Source organism: Fusarium keratoplasticum, chromosome 1 (genome assembly GCF_025433545.1).
Source record: "Fusarium keratoplasticum isolate Fu6.1 chromosome 1, whole genome shotgun sequence".
Taxonomy (NCBI): Eukaryota; Fungi; Ascomycota; class Sordariomycetes; order Hypocreales; family Nectriaceae; genus Fusarium; species Fusarium keratoplasticum.
Genome location: NC_070529.1, coordinates 1173977 through 1194971, shown reverse-complemented (window position 1 = coordinate 1194971; position 20995 = coordinate 1173977). Strand labels below are relative to the sequence as shown.

The window sequence follows — 20995 nt, the reverse complement described above, 5'->3', positions numbered from 1 at the left end:
TCCCACGCCTTGGGAGGAGAGTGGATTCGCTTGGCCCTCCAGTGGCGGGGGGGACGAGGTACTTGGAGGCGCAGATAAAAGGGCCTAGCAGTGGGTCCGTTCTCGGCGCTGGACAGTGCGGTTGAGGCTTACCTCGCACAGAGAGTCTGGGACGCTGCAGGGCACTGTGCACGGTGCTAAAGTCCGGTCTCGCACGTATCGGGGCTGTGCGCCGGTCCCTCTCTGTCGAGTCTTTTCTCCCTCGCAGAGACAGACCGGCCACCTCATGGTGCAATCTAGAGGATGGATGTGATGCAGCCAGGTACCAATGCACGTCTGAACCTGCGTGTCTGTACATACATCCATTTTGGATTCGACTGCCTGCTGTCGCCGCTGCACACTGATAATGCCCTAGCATTGGCGAAAGACAAAATGTGAGCCAGACCGACATTGATAAACACAACTCAAAACACGCAATCTGGATGGATCCCCGAGCAATAGGAGGAGGTCGGTACTTTGCTTGGGCAGCTCCGACGGGATATTGGGTGGCCAATCTCATCTGGCCTTCTTTTTTCGCTGCCCTGATTGATGACACTCATTCATCTCTGCTAGCAAGATTAACTGTTGCTGCTCTACAAAATTGCTGAGAGCGGGGGGCTCCTTCATCAATCCCTGTATCGAGCACAACAGCCAGCGAGGCCTCACGTATTACGCAAGCTTTGTCTGTGACTCTTACAACAGCAGCAATTCAAAGATTACTTCCCCAACGGCCAGGACACGGCGTATCTCGGCCTCCGGCCACCGACGGATGGACGTGTCAAGACTCCCGTTCGATTACTTTTCACCCGGGCCTTAGCTTTTGGACGGTACAGCGCTACGACACTGGAGGTGGTGCGGACAGAGTCGAATGGTACCTAACTACGAGAGCCCTGTTAGTGCAGGCTGCCGTGCACTCGGCGCCATTACCATTCACACCTCGCACGCACGCGACGCCGCCGAGGCGCTTCCCACGGGAACATCATCCATCAGGAGGACACCCGGGCATCCCCGTGGACATCAACGTGCCTCCCGTCTAATGCCACCGTGTTGTTTCTTGTTCTTCCTTCTTTCCAAGGAAACTCTTCCGTGACGCACACGCACATACACACAGATCTTTGTGCGCAAGTGGAGTTTGAGACACACTTGTCCTGGGTTTGGAGACATCCTCCACCCTCCAAAGACCCTGTAGATCCAATGGATCGCCTCTCACTCCCCCTTCCCATTCCCCTGGAGTCACCGACTAACACGGGGCGAATCACCATGATTCAAGCCTCAATTGCGAGTGTCTGTCGAGAGGCGTTTCTGCCCCCCTCTCTACAATCTCACCAGCCCCAGTTCAAACACACCAGCCCCCTCACAACTCTTCAGCCGGAGCCTTCTCCAGCTTTCCCCAGGCTTTTTTGCCCACCTAAGTAGGAGCCCCAAAGAGGAAATCGGGGACGTAACTCCAGAACTCAACAAACTGCAAGCTGGGCCCTGGTCATGAATCCCTCGGCCTTCCGTGCCATCCGCCGGACGAATTGATGACAGTGACGTTTTCTTGTCTTGTCGAGGGTGGGAATCTCATTCGATGAGGACACAATGTCCATTTGCCATCCCACGTTTTCTCTCAGAACTGGAACCCTCTCTGACGTTCAGTTCAGCTACGTAGGTTCCATGGCTTGCTTCACACCTGAGGGGGGGTTGTGTTAGGTTGTCAAGGGCTAATCAAGAGTCTGACACACTCTGCGCCCAAAAGCCCTCTTTGCTCTTCTCTTATCTCTCTGCCTTGGTAGATTGGCTGCCATAGCGAAACTCTCTCCTCTTCGGGAAGACGAGACCCTTTTGTCTTCTACTCTTGGTGCGGGATATCAAATGCCACGGGCCGCCACTCGGGGCCGCCACCACGCTCATGCTGTCTCTGCCCCCTCCCCCCCTTGCGTATAGCCTCATTGCGTCCCTTTTCTGATACAACCCCATTCCTGATAGCCAAGCTGTAGCGGGAGCAAAAGAGATGGTGTGTCCCTCTCACGTCGTGCAAAGGCGTAAGAGGAGCCAATCACATATCAAAGCCCATCCATCCATTTCCATCCTGCCATGCCACAACGTGCGGGCGTCCCAGGTTCGGGATTCTTCTCTGCGCGCGGCTTGGCGCCCTTGCTTCGGAGACGTCTTTGTTGCCCATGTTTGATAGACGCCGAACATCTCAACAAAGATTGGTCCGTCAGCGTTCATCGCTCGCAGCCGCTGTCTGTGGCGTACGAGAATGTCTTCAGCTTGCGTCTCGAGACCGCTTCTTTGGCGTTGCTATCTCGATGTCTCTTGTCAATGTCGTCCCTTTTCTTCTTCCAGAGACACGCGGCAAATGCCTTTAGTCTGAGACACGAGCCGTTTTTTCCTTTCCCATTACACGACCTGTTAATTACACAAGAACATGCTACCAATGTCTCAGCCTTTGGGTCCAGATCGCTGAGCACATCTAGATAGTGAAGCACCAACAATCAACACCGCCATCGCCAAGATCGAATCATGGACGTTTAAACGAGACGAGAGACCGACTTGTCCCTTGGAACTCACTCTTGACCGGTGAGCCACAATGGAACCCGCCCGGCAGATCTCCGTGGGCTCTCTGCGTATCCGAGAGATTGCGATATGATCCCTACCCATGAGGCGCACTTACACACATACCTCGCCAACCTCCCGAACGACACTAGCCCGGGGCGTCTTCGCAGCCTCAACGCCCAGGAGAGTTGAACGAGTGAGAGCATGGTGTTGCCACCGCCCAGAAAGCTGTCCGATGCAACTCTGCTATTGCCTCAGATCCGGACGCGAGGATGCGACGTCGGCTATCTCTATCGCCTCGATCACGATTATACCGGCTCATATTCGTATCCATTGGGCTTGACTAACAACTACAGTTAACAACAACGTCAACTTCGATACCGGACCTCCTTCGCCGTCCTCCACCACCACCAAAGTTTCGTCAATCCTCCATCCATGAACGGTCCACCCCCGGCGAAACCTCGATCGAGCAAAGAAAACCCTCACCAAGACTTTCCTCAATTGACTCGGTTCTGCAGCAAAGGGGCGTTCCCTCGCAGTCATTCTGACATCACCCCAGCCTATTAGCTTCATGATGCCATATCCTTACCCTTACAGTTACTCCAAGTCCCTTGAAATGTCTCGGGTTTCAAACCGACTTGCTCGTTCGTTATCTTTCTTACTGTATTTTTTTTTCCCTCTCGCCTCCGATCTTGTCAACGGCCCGATCTAGACAAAACTCGGGCCGCCTCTAGCTCGAACTTGTTCCCCCGCGGCGGGAGGAGGAGGGGGGAACATGAACCTTTCCGAGGACATTTTCGTGTGCTTGACCGTTTTGCTTGATTGTCTCCGACCTTGCTCTTCAGGGCAAAAGCAGCAACTGGGAAAGAAAATATCTCAATTCTAGCCCTTGGCCCAGACTTTGCGTGTCAAACCTAGCCCAAAGTCTATTTTTCCCTTCAACTTCGACGGAACGGCACCAGGAGAAGCTTACCCATCTTCCCCGAGCCCACGGCCGGGGTCAGCCACCTCGTTCGATGCCCCAGAATAGATAGAGGCTAACACAAGTTACCTTGCCCACTCCATGACTGTGCATTTCTCATCCTAGTCCAATCCAAATGCCCTCAGGGCTTGTCATGGACCCCCCAAGACCATCTCGATACTGCACTTAGCCGCCCGTTGTCACGTTAATCCGCTGTCAATGTCAAAGCACAATCCATGATCTACGCCTCGCGCCCGCGGGCCAAGCGTCACCAGCCTCCGGCTCCTCGTTCCGGAGCACCGTAGCCTCATGTCGTGCCGTTTCATGAGCCCCTAGTTAATCTCCAGTGACGATCAGATATGATAGTTGCAACGGTCTCGCCCTTGTCCAACTTGTGCTACTGTGCTATCGTGCATTAGACGCCTCCGGAACCACTATCATCTCCGCAGTTCTCCTCATGGAGACATAACATACACTCACCACTTGTGCTCAAATATTACAAAGATAAAGCATCAAGGTAGTTAACGGCACTTGCTAAAAGACCATCAATCACGCAATTACCCGAGTTCAGTTCTGTTTCCACGGAGCCAATCAACCAGCAGAACACATGTAGTAGGTAGGTATCATGATATTTTGACATGAAAGATAACAAAGTCAGCAAACAAGAGCAGAGATCGATCTTGACGAAAGAAACTCCCAAGAACAAGCAAAATAACAAGACGGCATGGAGTAATAGCGCCTCCATATCCACAGGTAAACCGCTAGACTCCTCGATTCTGAAAAACAGACGCAAGGCCGTGACATCGATATGCTCCATACAACACATGTCCGACTCCCCTTATTTTTTTTTTTTCCCCCTTCAATCCCTTGTCATATACACGAGCCATCCATTCCCACCCTGGAGAGCAGCTTGTGGCATCAGACGGGACTCAAATCGGCTCCAGCGACGGCGAGCTGATCAGCCGCGATATTGCCTCGGCTGCTGGCGTGCCCCTTGACCCATTTAAAGTAGGTTGCGCCTCCAGCCCTTTCCCGCTCTGCCTTTCTGGCCAGGACCTCCCGGATAATGTCCTGGTTCTTGACTTCTGCACCATTGGCTGTCTTCCAGCCCTTGGCCTCCCAGCTCCGCGCCCACTGCGTCACGCAGTTGATCGAGTATTGGCTGTCGGTCAAGATTTGGACCGCCTGCTCCAGGGGTGCAATCTGGAGTGCTCGCAATATGGCCATCAGTTCAGCTCGTTGGTTCGTCTGGGGCAGGCCGGGGAGCCGCTCCGAGAGGTTACGCCTGTCATGGTCTCCGAAGTAGACGCCCAATCCGGCGCGAGCGCTGGTTCTGCCGTTGGCGCGACTGCTGCCGTCGGTGTAGATCTTGAGCACATCCTCCACAGGCCCCGAACCAGGAACCTCATCCGGGACCCGCTTGGTCTTCTTGGCCGGTGGCTCCTCGGGTTGAAGTTCGAATACTGGCTCCGGTTCTGGCTCCGGGTGCGATCGTCCCTCCTCCCCCAGAGCATCAATGGTTTCCTTGTTGCCAAACTGCTTGATATATCCAACTGCCTCTGCCCGTGTCGCAAACCGCTTATACTTGGGTCCCTTGATGCCCTTAATAGCTTCCGAGGCCTCGGTCCAGTCCGTATAGATACCCGTAGGGTTGCCCACGGCGACCGCGTAGAACTTGTCGGGTTCATTGGACGTGGAGGCAACCTTCTTGCCGGCAACAAAGTCCAGGGCGTCCTGCTTCGAAACGAACGACTTGACTGGGACACATGAAGGGTTAGCGGGATGGTCCTCTGACTCTGATATTACCAGATGTACTCACAGACTGCACCTCTGAATCCCGATGTCTGCTGTTGGCACTCGGGATAGGTCAAGTAGACGCCGGGGTTGAACCCAGCTCTGACTGCGTAGTACTTTTGCACACCATCCATCTTCCGCTTCTTGGACGAGGAGCCTGCAGAGGCAACTGCGGCCCCGGGGGCACTGCGCTTCTTATTCATCTCGACAAGTTCTTGGTACTGGAAAGCCGCGTGGCTAATGCTGTCGCTGCTGCTGCTGCGTTGATCGGCGGTTGTGATAGTGGGGGCGTTGAGAAAGGTGAAAATCGACAGGTCAATATGCCTTCTTTTTGTTGCATGCTCCTGCGACCCAGCCGGCGCCAATGAGGCGTTTATATGTCGGTCGCAATAGCGCCGGGCTCCTTTGATGGTACTCGTGAAGCCGTGGTCGGGAACAGCGGGTGTGGTGCAAGAGGTGCCGCGGTAAAGGGTCGTCGCACGAGGCTGAAGGCGGCGTTGACAGAGTCAAAGGAAGTGCATGGCGGGTTGTCCACAGCACCGTGATCGATAGAGGGCAGACCAAAAAGAACCAGAACAAAGAGCCGCCTCTGCTTGTCTTGAGCTGAAAGACCCACGCCGATACGAGCTTCTTTGTGGTGCGTCTAGCCGCGCGGTGCAAGCAGAGGCAGAGCGAGAGGGAGGGGGGGGGTTGCGAAAGAAAGACGGACGGGAAGAAAGAGGTGCAGTGCAGAGAGTACAGCGAGCGAGCGACTGGCGCCTTGCGATCCCCGTCAAAGAAAGAGGGGCACCTACCAGAGAACAAGGGTTCGCCCAACTAACACGGGCTATGTATCCCTCCGTCTCAACCCGCACCGCACCCATTGCCGTCTTCTTCCATAGACCACATGTAAATGTCTCTTCTGAGGCACTCTAGTCAGCAAGCAAAAGTCAATTGATGCATCGTCGTATCTGATTAAATCTGCCAGTGTGCTTCTCCGCATCCGCATTCCGCGGCCAACTCGTCCAAGGCTCCCCCAGCCATGCTCATTCCCATTCCCAATCCATACATAGTTACAATACCGCCGCCAACGTCCGTAATCCGACTTCTCACCTGGGACATAAAGGACTATCTAAATCCTTTGTTTGTTTTCCAGCCAACGCACCAGCTGCAGGCAGGTCCAACTAGCATACCCCACCAGCCACCAGGGGGTAATTATGCCCTCCAGTTTCATAGCCATGGTACATGGCCAACATCGTGTAATGCGTAATACTCTATCAATGCTCTTCGGGAGCTCCGTCTTCTTTCGTTTCGTGACTGGTCCAGCATCGTGCCTGAATCCACGGAGCTGACGAGTCTCATATCGACCGAGGAGGTGGTAATCCTAAACATGAGTGATGGGTTCAACAGAGGGCAGGTCAGGAACGCCGTCACGTTCCCATTCCCACGCCATCAAGCTCCAGTTGAGCTCTCGTCTCCAGAAGAGCCCCAGTCCTCGTCCACCTCCATCCGGACGATCATCTGAGCTCAGTCCTCCGCTGCGAGGCATGTGCGTGGCAAACACGACCTTGCCCATGCGAGAATGAAGAATGCCCATTGAGCATGAAATACAGGGCTCGTGCGTGACATAGAGCTCTAGCCCGTGGCAAAGGTACCCGTCCTTGTTCGGATGCTCCTGTTCGAAGCATTGTTTCTCTATCTCGAGGAGCGGGCCGTCCTGAAAGGCGTCGTATTCGAGATTGGGCGTCTGTACGGGCAGACCAGCAGCCCTTCTTTCGTGCCTGACTAGCTTCTGAGCCACCATGCTAATAGCACGAACGACGCAGTGTGTCATAGGGTTGCTTGTGCCGTCTAGCAGGCCGCATTCCTGGTGTCGGCGAGCGTCTCCAGCAAGTCCAACAAGTTCAACCTTGCCCGCATCTCTCTGGACGATCACAGCACCCATCGCTTCGCCGATTCCAGATTCCTTGGCCTGTAGAGCGACGCGGTGTGCCAGCGCCATCCAAACAGAGGCATCTTCTTTGATCTCCTCGGTTCCACGGGCCACCATGCTAGGGTGCGGGCCAAGGGGATTGTTCTTTCGGTAGACCGTAGGCCAAAACTGGGAAGACCACATGGCGGCCTGGACCTGAGATGTGGGTGCGAGGAGTGGGATAGGGATCTTTGCGATAAAGAGGTCTTGCTCCATGCCTTCGATGGGAGATAGCACGGTAGAAAGCTCCTCTCGGGTGAAGTCCTTGACCTCTCCGACAATGATATATATCCATGTTGACTTGGCCGTGTGGATCTGACGACCGACTGAGGTGTCGTTCATGAACTGTGTCTTGAGATGGGCGGGAAGGTCTGCAGGTTTGGCGCATCTGCGAAGATGAGGTAGGGGGTTAGCGCTATCATCAGGTCGCATGTTACGCAAAGCCCTGGGAATTGTCAGCAACCGTCATCTTGAGCCGCCGCATGGTGGTGCAGTTGGACGTCAGGGTGGACGAACGTGATGACCTCGTTGGCCTGCTTGGTTGGCGCTCGTGTAATGAAGGCATGAGTGATGGTGTGGTCTTGTCGGACTTCCTGAGTTGTTTTGAGGGGGATCAAAACGCCGCGGTTGGTGTGGCTTTCCCTGAGATCGTCGATCAAAACATTCGGAACAATCTCAGAAGGCCCACGAATCTCGGGCTTGGTGGGCTGGGATGTCTCGACTCCCTCTTGGGCAGGCGAGACCTCGGCGGCTGGCGCCTCGACAGCTGGATCAGGGGTGGTCATTTTCTGTGAGGGTAGAAGGCGGCTCTGGGGCAGGCAGGCTATGTTCTAGGATCGGTCAACGACAATGATGGCTCTGGTCACATTCTAAACTTACGTGTGCGATGGCTACGTTTTGATGTTGTGAAGCACCTTGAGGGGCGAGTGAGTGCAGCGAAGCAGCTAGCGCAGCTGGTGCGAAGATGCTGGCGAAGAGAGCGGTAGAATCCTTGGATGAAGAATCATTCCTCGAGCAAAAGCAGATTGTAAGGTTTGTGTTTGGGGAGAGCCGGGCGTGCTTAGAAATGGTGGTTCTGGCCACGACTTCTGGCTAGTTGACTTGTCGAACGAGAGAAGGTGCGCTCTTGAGCTGGAAAGCAGGTGCGCGTCACAATATCTCACCTCCGCTTGGGTCCTTTGGAAGCACCCTCTTTATTCTTTGCTTGTCGGAAAGTCAGTAACTGCGTTTATTGCAAGATCATTCATGGGTTGCACTCACTCTTTCACCGCGCCTTTCAGGGACAGTCTTGGTTTGCAGGAGCAGAGTCGAGGGGGCCGGTTCGGTTTGTTTAGATCCAGGTAATAGTGAGTCTTTGACGATCCCAGTGATGCTGGTGCGGGGTTGTCGTTTGGTTCCGATATGGATGCTTGGGTTGATATCGTGGGCAAGTTGACCTTGACAGTGGCGGCAACTGGCAGATATTGTTGGGGAAATATCTGTAATAACCACCAACGACTAATGCCTCGCTTTATCGATAAGCTGGCAGATATTCTTCTGCCGGTTTTCTTCGGTTCAGAGGCAAACTTGCCAGTCACCTACCTCAACTTCTCATGTAAGAATTCACCTTTCACTGCGCAGGCAGAATCTTGAAAAGGCCTGCTACAAACAGAGCCTTTTTGCGACCGCGAGCAGCTTCAGCAAAGAATTGACACCCAGTTCCTCACCCTTCGAGCACTTCCTACAGTTAGTGAGATTCCTTTGCCAGCATGCCCTAGTCGCTTTTGACTCTGGCTCTCGATGGTTTCTTGATGTCTTGTATCCCGGTTGTCTGTGAGGATGAGTTCTGTCGTGTGGGCCTTGGTGTGGCGAAGACCCTGCATGAGTGGCTTGACTTGTGCGTTCAAGCCACACAGGCACACACGCTTACCCGGAAGGACAATGGATATTCGAGCTTTCAACTTTCAACATCCACGTATTGTTCAGATGCATCATGAGTTTCTGACAAACGATGGCCTGCTTGCTTCTTGGAACTTGTATATACATTACTGGCGTAGTACCAGGGACGAACACAAAGACCGAGCCACCTGAATGCATCGTCATCCTCTAATGGTAGGTGACAGCAGGTTAATGTCATGACAATTCCCAACCAAGAGTTACATCAGAAAGCACATCATGACGACAATGTCATCAGCCTTGCCTCGGAACTCGATTTTGATATTAGCCACCACGTGGGACATATGACAACGGCTCCGCGATGACTGTTCCGCCTCGGCCTACAGATGGAACAGGTCATAACCAACCCCGCGTCTCCCCACCGGACATCGTACCCTGGACCGGCTCTTTTCGCTGAGCTACATTCCCCAATCTCACGATCAAGGGACGGAGAGGGTTGCCATCGCGGGGTGCAGATGATCCTTCTACCTCTTGTGGTAATTCTCCTTCTGGCATCTCCGTCCTTGATCGTGCGGAGAATGTGTCATTCTCCGCACAAAGCACCTGGTTCCGCCGCGCCGGTGCATGTCCCATCCCAACCGACAGAGTGTGGGTTGCCCAGCTTGTGAAGAACGGATGGGGAGATGGATGGGCTCTTGGGCATTGACGCCCAAGCAAGGTCTCCAAATGGGCAACCGTAAGGCGCCCCCAATCGCCCAGTCCGTGGGATATGGACTGTTGCTCCAAGGCGGCTTCAGCCTGGTGGAAACATATGAGACCAGTTGCCCCTCTCGATTGATATCTGCTATCATATCAGTCGATATCGCCTACACAGCCTAGCTGGGTACGCCCCGATGCAATAAGCTGTTTCATTACGGATTTTGGGCCCCGGCGCTTAGTGCTAGTCTAGCCAGTTCGCCAGGCTCCTGGTACGGACGGATCTCTGACCCTAGCATGGGACGTCCACCGGAGACTATCCGCATTCGCGCTTTTGATGCTCGCCAACGTCGACCCTCAAACGGCAGTTGTTTGCTATGGCATTGAAGATGTTCAATATTGATGTAAGAATGGCCATACTGTTGATCACGCTCTTTAACATGAGACACATGACTTATAGGATCCAAGTCCTGATCACTTGGAGGCCTACCAAGACATGGTCTCAGCCGCCGGGCAATTGTCAAGTACCGCTGACGTTGGCTGTAAAGAGCTTGCAGGTTTGTCGCTGGGCATGGTACCACGTATTGCTGACCAAGGCTCACCGCGACATGGAATAATAATAAGACTGACTGGACAGCGGACGGATACGTTGCGACGGCATCACATGATATCCAGCTCCGTCAATAAAGAATCGAACAAGGGGGAAGATGAGCAACAATAGAACGGCCTATCGGGAAGATCCCCGCGTCTCGGGCCTTGGTCTGTGCCGCCGGAACATGCGAATTGACAACAAAGTCCAGCAAACGCTCGCCAAGGATCCCTTTACCTGCCATCGCCCATCGTCCCGCAGGAAAAAGCAAATAAGGGCAAAAGGGGAATACGGCCGGCAGACGAACAACAAAGTCCGTGAGCCTCGGAGTCATAGACTCGTGTTGAAACCCAAGCGGGCAAGGACAACGACCAGGCTTCCGGGACGCAGCAAAACTCGTACTATATCGATGCTTTGGAGTTTTGCTCGAACGATATTCCAGGGCCAGTGCACCACAGAGACCAAGGCAACTGGGCCCTTGCGGGAGGCTTCATTCCGCTTGCGAGCCCACGAGAAGCAACGGTAGCAATGATTCGTACTATATGGCAGAAGCCAAAAAAAGGGATGCGAGGAGGATGGACAGCAGGCTGCGGGCATGCGAGATGACTGTGGCATTATCCGTACTCCTGTCTGCACCACCACCAATGCAAGGCGGACAAAGGAAACATACTTCCGGCAGTCTGACAATTCCTTGCATGTGGTATTGAGGCTGGAGATAGAATATCCAATGAGCCTGAAATGTAACAGCATAAACAACAACAACAGGAGCAGCTGAGAGGGTGACTCAGCCTTGAAGCTCTCTCTCACCTGCAGGAGAAAAAGAGGCGCCTCGCTGCACGACGCCTCATCTTGGTGTTACGAATACCTCAAAGGTAATTTTAACCGCAGAGACATGGCACACAAGATAGCGGTGGAGATTCAGGTCGCTTTGTTTCCTCCTCTCATGCAACCAACCCCTCTCCCCCTTTGGGTTTTACTCACTCTTGTGCGGATACACCCCGCACCTGGTTGGCGAGATCGGAGGCTAGCAGCAATGACTCTTTCTGGAGTTTGCGATTGTTAGAGCTGAGGCCAGGTTGGAGCTTCCAGTTGCTGGAAGGAAGGTCTTGGACCGCAGTAGCGCGGCAACTTTTGGCAGAAGAGCCACCGAGGCTTGACTCGATAGAGCCTAGAGGCAGCGCACCACGGTCAAGATGGGGGTGGAGGATGGATGCCACTCATGCTGGAGATGGGTCTAGGATGCCCTGGCTGCATTCTGCATGCTGCGAACAGATTGAAACCTTCATTAGGCTCGGCCAATGCATAGGCGGTCGCAGAAAAAAAAAAAGACCCCAACGTCGGTTGGAATTGTAACGAGTCAAACAAACTCCACCGTCGCCTCGGACTGCCTCTTTACCCCCAAATCGATAAAGCAGTTGTCGTGTCCATGTGTTCCCGTAAGATTGTCATCTAGTGTGTCGACTGACGCACCATGTCGTATGTCATCTGGGGCTTTGAAAAGGAGGGCGATGATGATCAATTCCCAAGCCCCCCTCCTCATCATCAGCTTCAGACCAGACAAGACATGGACAACGACTCGCAAGCGAAAGGAGGGTGAGTGAGGCGGCAGGCGAAATGTTGGCGCGGTCCAGCGTCTCGGTGAGTTTAGGGCAGAACAGGGGTTCGGCGTCCAGTTAGTGGCCGGCGTGGAGGGAGCTAGCTGTGATGGATGGGCTCATGGACCCGCGCCACCGTGGTGACCCAGCCGGGGATGGTGTCCCTTGAGGTCTTGGCCAAGGGTTTCTTGCCAGGTTGATCCAGACGCTTGGCGAAATTTGGGGGTCTTGCTCCTGCTCTCCTGGGACAGACACAGACAGACTCTCACTCATGGGGATTCCAGTTGGGGGAAGCCCGCGGACCAGAGAATCCGAGCCACTCCCAAACTCGGCCGCCGGCCTGGGGGATAGGATGGGGGTCCCTTACGGCGTAGTTGACGGGGCGAATCCGATGGGCGCGGGGAGCATCCAGCATCCAACATCTTGCCGGACTTGTGATGCCGTGAGATGTATGAAGCAGCTGTGTTGCCAGCAAGCTCACCATGCCATGGATACCAAACATGCCATGTCGTGGGATATTCGGTACATGTTTCCTTTGAATTGGAGCCATGAGGTAAGGGAGGCCCAGGCGGACGGGAACACCGTGGATCTCGGGACCCGGGGTGATCTTTGGGGGGGCGATATCTCTGGGTCTCTGTCATTTTCTTTTTCACTTTAGCCTGAAGCAGCCCATCTCATTGATAGCATGAACCTATACCCAGCGCCGGTGCGGAACGTGCGCTGGTCAAAGGGGTATAGGTACCATATACGAGCGATAAGGGGGTCAAGGTAGATGCGACTTGAGATCTGGATGGAATCCGCAGTGCCGTAACTGTACCTGAGTATAGGGACGGGACCTACGCATGTGGGATGCAGTGGATGAGATTTGCCAACGTACAATGATGTAAGTCGGCCTGTGCCAGGATCCATCCATTGAATGGATGCGGCGCCACAGCGAGTCCACGAGAGCCCAGCGCGGCACCTGCAAAGCTAATGGCAGCTATGGATGGCAGCAGACACACACACGCTCCGAAAAGGGTCAAACGGAGGGAGGTATGGATGGAGGGTAGTTTGTCCAAGGACCTTGCCTGAAACCTTGAAGCCATTACCAATGTTTCTCCCGCATCCTCCATCTTGACGGCAGCCTTGGGCGTTGCTTTGCTTGCTTGCTGGCACCCATACATATTTTTACCTGGGCTCCTGGTCATCCATAACCGCCCGACACGGACCATCGACCACCTCACATCACCTCACATTGCCTCGTCGCTCTCCTGATATCGCTGGTCAACCCCAGCGACCCCCGTCAGGGCAACCGAATACCCAAGCAACCGCCTTCGAGGCCGCCACTATATTACCTGCCTCTGCTTTCCCGACCTGCAGAAGGGGGTCCCCTTCTGACGGGCAGCACAGCCTGAAGTGGTGACGTATCGCATTCAGACACGACCAGCAAAGAAAGGAACAAGAACAGAGGAAGAGAAGAAAAAGCAAAAGAAACGAGACATCTCGCGACCGCTCTGGTATCATATGTGTGCCAAGCTGTACGAGAAATCAATCGACAAGAATAGGAACTCAGCCCAGAGCAGAGGGAAACGAGGCAGACCGCATCGAACAACACATACACAGCAACGTTGCGTACTTGGTTGGTACACGTTGAGGCAACGAGCAACCCATCGACTCATCAACAGTTTTTTTCCTTTCTGTCTCTCGACACCGACAATACCTAGGGCAAGGGCTTGGACGATCGAAGCTCGACTCAACAATTCCCCAACGTGGAAAAGTGCCCGTCTAACTAATCCTCCTGTTGACGACTTTTCACGTCGCACCTCTTCAAACCTTTTATCAACAGCCCAACTTCCCATGCGAGTCTAGCTACGCATTTAGGGTCCTACAAACTTCTCCACTGGACGGCACCACCGAGTCCACTATCGAAAGGCACCAAAGCCTCTTCCAGCTCCATCATTGCAGTCAGCTCGCAGCTAGGCCTCCGGCAGCGGCACCCAAACAGGACGCCCCGAGCGCCCCGACAGAACAGAAACGCCACCTACTGTCCCCCCCGCGCTGCATCGCATCCATCCCATCGAATCCACTGTGAGACTGCCCACAGCCTAGCGCAGCCTCCAAGAAACACACGGCAAATACCCACTGAGGAGCCCTGAGCAGCCACTGTGACCAGACCAGACAGTACGGGATCCCTGAGGTGCGGCCCACTGCGCGCTGCGCCTAAACACCACGCCCTCCCCATTCCCTCCCAGCAAGTCAGGCTAGGTTCGCTGGGACCGTAATCCCTGCCGCTGGATTGGGCAAGCCAGCCACTCTCAGTGGTTGCCCTCCCAGAGAGTACGACTCATCGCTCAGTGCTTGGACTTGGCTCTGAGCGCCGAGTCTCCCTTGATACCCAGAAGATGCCTTCAGCAGTCCAGGTTCCCGTCACCCCAGCAGGTACGTACCCATGTAGCTTTCAGACGTTGTGTGTGTTGCTGTGTTCACTCCTTGTTTCTTGCTGCACCGCGGAAGCTTCGTCCTTATTATCCTTCCACTCTGCACCTTCCCTTCCCTTCCATCTGACTTTTGTTTCTTCTCCTCATATATTGCCATTCTCCAAACGATCAACCAAGAATACTACGCAACATTTTTCTTCCATCACATCAACCCTTGTTTACCATCATAACCCCGTCTCTCCAATCGAGTTTCCTCCACCACCCACACTCATCGAGACCAACTCGACTCTCGTCTATCGTCTTGTCCGGAAACACAGAACAGCCATACTCACTATTTCATCCATTTAGACGCGGGTCGCAAACAATCAAAACAGTCTGCACTGGCCAAGTTTGTCATGCATAGTCTGCTCGGCCTTTCACCATCGTCCTCGCCCGCTCTGTCGTCTTCGTCAGCTGCGCCGACATCAGCGCCTGAGTCCGATTCTCTTCCTCCAACGTCAGATCCCTCATCGCATTCGCACAATTACGCCGTCCTGCCTCCTCCCACCATCGATGATGACCACCTACCTCCTCCGAGCAACCAGCCTTCCTCTCTGGCTGTGGCCCTGCGAGCGATGAACGACTTGACCGAGACCCCCACATATGCGCGTAGCGTCACATCGACGGCGCCCAGCTCGCCACGCATGTAAGTGCCGTCATTTTTGAAAAAAAGCCCTCGGAGTCGCGAGTCACAAATCCACCGACTTCGGCCCTTTTAGCACCGACGATCCCGCTTTGGACGAACTCCCCCGCGCTGACACATGGAAATAGTCCACCTTTGCGACAGAATTCGGGCAGCCAAACACCTCGAGTGCGACCGCATGCCACAACGCTCAACATCCCGGGCATGACCCGGTCGAGGGTCTCGCCCGACGGAAGAATCCCCCACCGCGATGTCGCCGCCAAGCTTGTTATTGTCATGGTCGGTCTGCCAGCTCGAGGAAAGTCGTACATCACAAAGAAGCTCCAGCGATACCTGTCCTGGCAGCAGCACGATTCAAGAATTTTCAATGTTGGCAACCGAAGACGTGTGGCCGCTGGCCGCAAGGTTCCTGTGCATCCCAAGCTGCTCCCGGAGCCCGGCCACCTCGATCCTCCCGTCCACGCCGCCTCGATCCTGCTCAATGGCGTGCCCGCGCCCCCGCCGATGTCTCCCGAGCAGACCGAGCCCGATATGCTTGACCTCAACGACTCCGTGATCAAGGAAAAGGCTGAGATGGATCAATCGGCTCAATTCTTCGACCCCAAGAACGAGAAGGCCGCTGCCATGCGAGAGCAGTGTGCCATGGACACCCTGGATGAGCTGCTGGATTGGCTGCTCATTCATGGTGGTGCTGTTGGCATTCTCGACGCCACAAACAGCACCATTGAGCGGAGACAAAACATTGTCAACCGCATCAAGAGGCGGGAGCCTAAGCTGGGTATTCTCTTCATCGAGAGTATCTGCCAAGACCCTCTTTTGCTCGAGGCGAACATGCGTCTGAAGTTGTCGGGTCCTGACTATCGTGACAAGGACCCCCAGAAGTCTCTGGACGACTTCAAGAAGCGAGTCGCTGCCTACGAGAGCGCTTATGTGCCCCTGGGCGAGTACGAGGAGGCCCATGACATGCAGTACATTCAGGTACGCCCAATTCCCTACACAAACCCTGGGACTAGTAGCTAATTGCCTCTTAGATGATTGATGTCGGCCGAAAACTGGTGCAACATCGTCTGAAGGGTTTCCTGAGCAACGGTATTAGCACATATCTTGCCAGTTTCAACCTTGCTCCTCGACAAATCTGGATTACTCGACATGGCCAGAGCGTTGACAATGAGCTTGGAAGACTGGGCGGCAACTCGCCCCTGACCGAGCGAGGTCATTACTATGGACAGGCTCTTCACAGGTTTATTACCTACCAGCGCAAGCAGTGGCTTACCGAGCAGAAGAGCAAGATGGCTCAGGCTACTTTCCCACCTGTGCCTGGTGACAACACTCCTCCTTACCCCGAGATGAACCGCGAACTGGAGGACAAGAACTTCTGCGTCTGGACATCGATGCTTGAGCGCAGCGTGGACACGGCCGAATACTTCGAGGCCGATGACGATTATGATGTCAAGAACTGGGAGATGCTCAACGAGATGAACGCGGGTCAATTTGAGGGTATGACGTATGCCGAGATCGCCAAGAAGGAGCCTGAGGAGTACGCCAAACGGGCGAAGGACAAGCTCAACTACATCTACCCTGGCGTCGGCGGCGAGGGATACCTTCAGGTTGTCAGCCGCCTGCGCGACATGGTCCGAGAGGTTGAGCGCATCGAGGATCACCTCCTTATTATTGGACACCGATCCGTCTGTAGGGTCTTGATGGCCTACTTTATGGACCTGTCCCTGGCGGACATTACGGACATGGATGTCCCTCTGGGTATGCTCTACTCGATCGAGCCCAAGCCCTATGGCATTGCTTTCCATGCCTTCCGATACAACGAAGAGCTGGGCTGGTTCGACGAGCTGCCCAACTACAAGCCGCAGAAGACTGCTCGCAACAGCATCTAAGTCGGCGACACATCGATATTTCCTACCATTTCGCCGGATCTGTCCGGCGTGTACTACTATTACGGCGACAACACCTACTAATTTCGGACATGGTTACTGGGATTTTCCTTTGTCGAAACTCGTCTTTCCTACGGCGTTTTAACGGACTTGGCATTTTGATGATGATGCGCCAAGGAGGGACTATCCACACTATCAATGGAACGGAATGGCAACGACGACATAAACAAAACAAAGACGGGGCTGGCGTTTTCCGTTCGATTGATATAGAGATACCTCCGATAGCGTGACACACTCCGCATCGGCATTTTTGTTTTTTTGGGCGTTTGGCATTGTCAGGGATTCACATGATGATTTGAAATTGAGTCTGGGGCGGTTCTGGTCTGAGAGTCGTGTTACAACTGTATCATGTTGTTTGACAGTTGAGACTCTCGATCCGTGGCGTTGCGAGATGTGTTTTTTATCCCCATTGTCTCCTCGCCGCTGGGCGACGAAAGGATTGACATGAGTGATTCTTGTTTTGGAATTGGGATGGGATGAAAATAGACACTCAGCGCGACGCTCACAGCAGACGGATATGCCGCTTATGCACGGGAAACATGGAGCTTTTAGTGTTTGATCAACTGAGATCTTTTGATGTTTAGACTTGATAGCTGAGGGAATGATATTTCTCTGCTTCTAAATGGTGTTCTATGTGTGACAACCTTGATTCTGATATATATGTCAAGTTGTTTAACCAGGAGCTGTGTAAACTGGTAGGTGTGATAGACGAGCACATATATCCAGCACTCATAAACCCATACAGACATATATAGCACTCAATGCTCGTGGTATTATTCTTAAACAACTCGACCTATCTACTTTTCCCCATAGACAGACGACCTGAACGCCATGCAATGCGATATCATGTCCTTTTAACAAGCCCATTTTCCTTTTTTCATCCATAATAAATCGGATGAAACTATTTCCTCTTTTGGGTTTCCTTTTACTTCTCCGTTGCCAAAACCATCTTCTCTCTCTCATTCCTTCTTCGCTCAAACTGCTTCTTTGTGTGACGGCGCTCGTTCTCCTCACGTCGCTTGATACTCTTGATCTCCTCAGCCTTGATCTCGCCCGCCTTCTTGAGCACCTTGGGCACGTGGCGGTGACGGTGGATGCGACGGATCTCGGGCATGTGCTGGTAGCGCTGGACCAGGGAGTCGTTGTACTCGAGGGCCTGTCGCTGTCGGGCCGACTTGACGCCTTCGCGGCGAGAGGCGTTGGCACGCCAGAGGCGCACGTTGCCGTCGTCGGAGCCTGAGAGGACGTAACGGGCGTCGGGTGTCCAGGCGGCCGCCATGACGCGCTGCATGCGCTTGGTATGGTAGATGTCTCGTGAGTGGCCACGGTCGCGGTTCCAGAGGCGGATGGTGCGGTCCCACGAGGCAGAGACAAGCTCCTCACCAGTGGGGGAGAACTCGACATCCATGACGGCGGCAACGTGGTCCTTGAGGACGTTAAGGGCGCGGTCAAACTTGCGCATGTCGAAGAGGTAGATGTTGTGGTCCTCGGATGCAACAGCCATGTTGAAAGCCTCCATGGGGGACCAGGCGATGCGATTGCTCGCAAACTTGAGGACCGTCTTTGTGACTGGGGTCGAGGTGCGGAGGTCGTAGATGACGATGGAGCGGTCGTTGGAGCACGACGCCAGAATCGACGTCTCGACATAGTTGAACGAGACGTTGGTGATGGTGTCGACAGAGGTTGGCCAGCGGAGAACCTCGGGGGCGGCGGTGTGCCTCTCGAGGTCGTAGATGGATATAACACTTGAAGCAGCGGCAAAGGCGTTCTTTGAGCGGTGATGCGACAGGCTTGTAAAGGCTCCAGATCCTAGCCAGGATGATATAGGCGAGGCGTCGCTGGGTGTGTTGTAGGGGTCAAACAGCTTGATGGTCCGGTCGGCGGCGCAGGTCAACAGCTTCTGATCGCGAGTCCACTCGAGGCCCTTGACGATGTTCTCGTGCGCCGTGGCATGCCATATCTCGTCCCTATCCGCAAGATCCCAGACTTTGACAACTCCGTCACCGCTCGCGCTGGCAAAGTGTTCGAGAGAGTTGGGATCCTTGGCGATCGAGTAGACACCGTCGACGTGACCTCGTCCGAGCTGTCCGACAAAGGGCTGGGCGTGCATGCGCTCGAGCTTGACAGCGTTGAGGGCTCGTTTGTACTCGCGTGCGCGCTCGAAGGGGTGCAGCGCCGAGTCGAGGTTGCGGGGCTGCTTGGAAACGTCCGAGCCGGCGGCCTGCTGTGCCGACACGGAACGGCTAATGGCCTTGATCTTCATGGTTGAGAGGCCCCTATGAGTCGATTGGACTGGGAAAGTTGAAGCTCTCAATCTGAAGATATTTCCTATTGTCGAGGCTGGTTCAATGCAAATGGTGGGGATAACTTTTTTTCTGCCAGTCTTATCGCGATAATGCGAACCATGCAGGCCGATAAGACCCGGATTAGGTAATATTCCGTGAGCTGCGAGTTCTCGATCGCATAGTAGTAATGCCAGGCACATCCGCTCAAAGGTGCTTGGCAAAAACTCTCCTCGCTCTTTGTCCCTTCTTACGCCCTATCCATTGAACGAGTTGACGACGAAGCAGCACCTGAAGCACGATTAACCGATAGACGAATTACAATATCGCTTTTGCGCGATCACCGCGCTCACACTTGCTATCACAAACCGAATCTCGAGATCGAGCGAGCGCGCGCCGCCGCAATCATGGACGGGATGGACTATGATCCTATGGTTATGGACGGGGAGCCTGAGCAGCCTCAGGTGAAGATCTCTGCGGTATGGGATTGATCCCCTTCCTTCAAGAGTCGCTGGCATGAGCTGATTGTGTGCGACCCAGGCCGACCACACCCACGTCGACTTTGAGCTCTCCAAGACCAACCTCTCTTTCGCCAACGCGCTGCGGCGCGTCATCCAGGCAGAGGTTCCCACCATCGCCATCGACCTAGTCGAGATCGAGGTCAACAGCTCCGTGCTGGCCGACGAGTTCATCGCCCACCGCCTGGGCCTCATCCCCCTCGACTCCAAGGGCGTGGGCGAGCTCAACAACTCGCGCGACTGCGACTGCGAGCAATACTGCGAGCAGTGCAGCGTCACCCTCAACCTGCACGCCAAGTGCACCTCGGACGAGATCATGAAGGTGTACGCCCGCGACCTTGTCGTTGACGGTAGGCACGCAAACTCGGTCGGCAACCCCGTCATCACCGACCCCGAGGGCTACGGCTGCCTGATCGCCAAGCTGCGCAAGGACCAGGAGCTCAAGATCACCTGCATCGCGAAGAAGGGTATCGCAAAGGAGCATGCCAAGTGGATGCCCACCTCGGCCGTCGGATTTGAGTACGACCCTCACAACAAGCTGCACCATCTCGACATGTGGTTCGAGAACGACACAGATCCCGAAGTAGAATGGTAAGATCGACAGGCTCGAAGCTATTACTCATTACTGACTATAATCAGGCCCAAGAGCAAATACGCACAGTGGGAAGACCCCCCGCAAGAAGGCGAGCCCTTTGACTACGACGCAGTCCCCAACCGGTTCTACTTTGAGGTGGAAACATCAGGAAGCATGGAGCCCGATCAGATCGTGCAGAGCGGCATCCGGGTGCTGCAGCAAAAGATTGGCGGTCTCCTCAAGGGCTTGGACCCTAGGAAGTACGGCGGCGACGAGGCCGAGTTCGACGGGCCCCGGAGCCCTGATATGAACATGGACGGCGGCACGACGCCCTGGCAAGACGGGGGCTACACCACACCGTACGGTGGCAACGCCACGGCCTATGGCGGGGGCATGACGGCTTACGGGACGACACCTTATGGACAGTCCTCGTGGCAGTGAGGACTCAAAGAGGGCGTTTGAAATGGGTTATTTAATTCGATAATCAAGGGTGGTGTCCAGGGGTTGAATCTTGAAACGGTAAACAAAAACAGCATAGCAACGGTCGTAGAATGGA

The 20995-nt window shown here is 54.4% G+C and overlaps 5 protein-coding genes across 5 annotated transcripts; 2 read left to right on the top strand and 3 right to left on the bottom strand.

The window, feature by feature from the left end:
* Positions 1-4438: 4438 nt before the first annotated feature.
* NCS57_00037100 (Ribonuclease H) lies at positions 4439-5517 on the bottom strand (the record flags this gene model as incomplete). The annotated part of the gene is made up of 2 exons (XM_053050457.1): positions 4439-5277; positions 5340-5517. 2 exons carry the CDS (start codon positions 5515-5517, stop codon positions 4439-4441), a joined length of 1017 nt encoding a protein of 338 aa, XP_052918972.1.
* A 1160-nt stretch (positions 5518-6677) lies between these two features.
* NCS57_00037000 (CMP/dCMP-type deaminase domain-containing protein) lies at positions 6678-8050 on the bottom strand (the record flags this gene model as incomplete). Its single annotated transcript, XM_053050456.1, has 2 exons — positions 6678-7710; positions 7782-8050. 2 exons carry the CDS (start codon positions 8048-8050, stop codon positions 6678-6680), a joined length of 1302 nt encoding a protein of 433 aa, XP_052918971.1.
* Positions 8051-14401: 6351 nt separating this feature from the next.
* Positions 14402-17008, top strand: NCS57_00036900 (uncharacterized protein; the record flags this gene model as incomplete). Its single annotated transcript, XM_053050455.1, has 4 exons — positions 14402-14438; positions 14786-15122; positions 15248-16097; positions 16151-17008. 4 exons carry the CDS (start codon positions 14402-14404, stop codon positions 17006-17008), a joined length of 2082 nt encoding a protein of 693 aa, XP_052918970.1.
* Positions 17009-17990: 982 nt separating this feature from the next.
* On the bottom strand, positions 17991-19328 carry NCS57_00036800 (Sof1 domain-containing protein; the record flags this gene model as incomplete). Its single annotated transcript, XM_053050454.1, has 1 exon — positions 17991-19328. The coding sequence occupies one exon, from the start codon at positions 19326-19328 to the stop codon at positions 17991-17993; it is 1338 nt and encodes a 445-aa protein (XP_052918969.1).
* Positions 19329-19568: 240 nt separating this feature from the next.
* On the top strand, positions 19569-20880 carry NCS57_00036700 (RPOLD domain-containing protein; the record flags this gene model as incomplete). Its single annotated transcript, XM_053050453.1, has 3 exons — positions 19569-19826; positions 19888-20456; positions 20505-20880. Exons 1-3 carry the CDS (start codon positions 19755-19757, stop codon positions 20878-20880), a joined length of 1017 nt encoding a protein of 338 aa, XP_052918968.1. The 5' UTR covers positions 19569-19754.
* Positions 20881-20995: the final 115 nt, after the last annotated feature.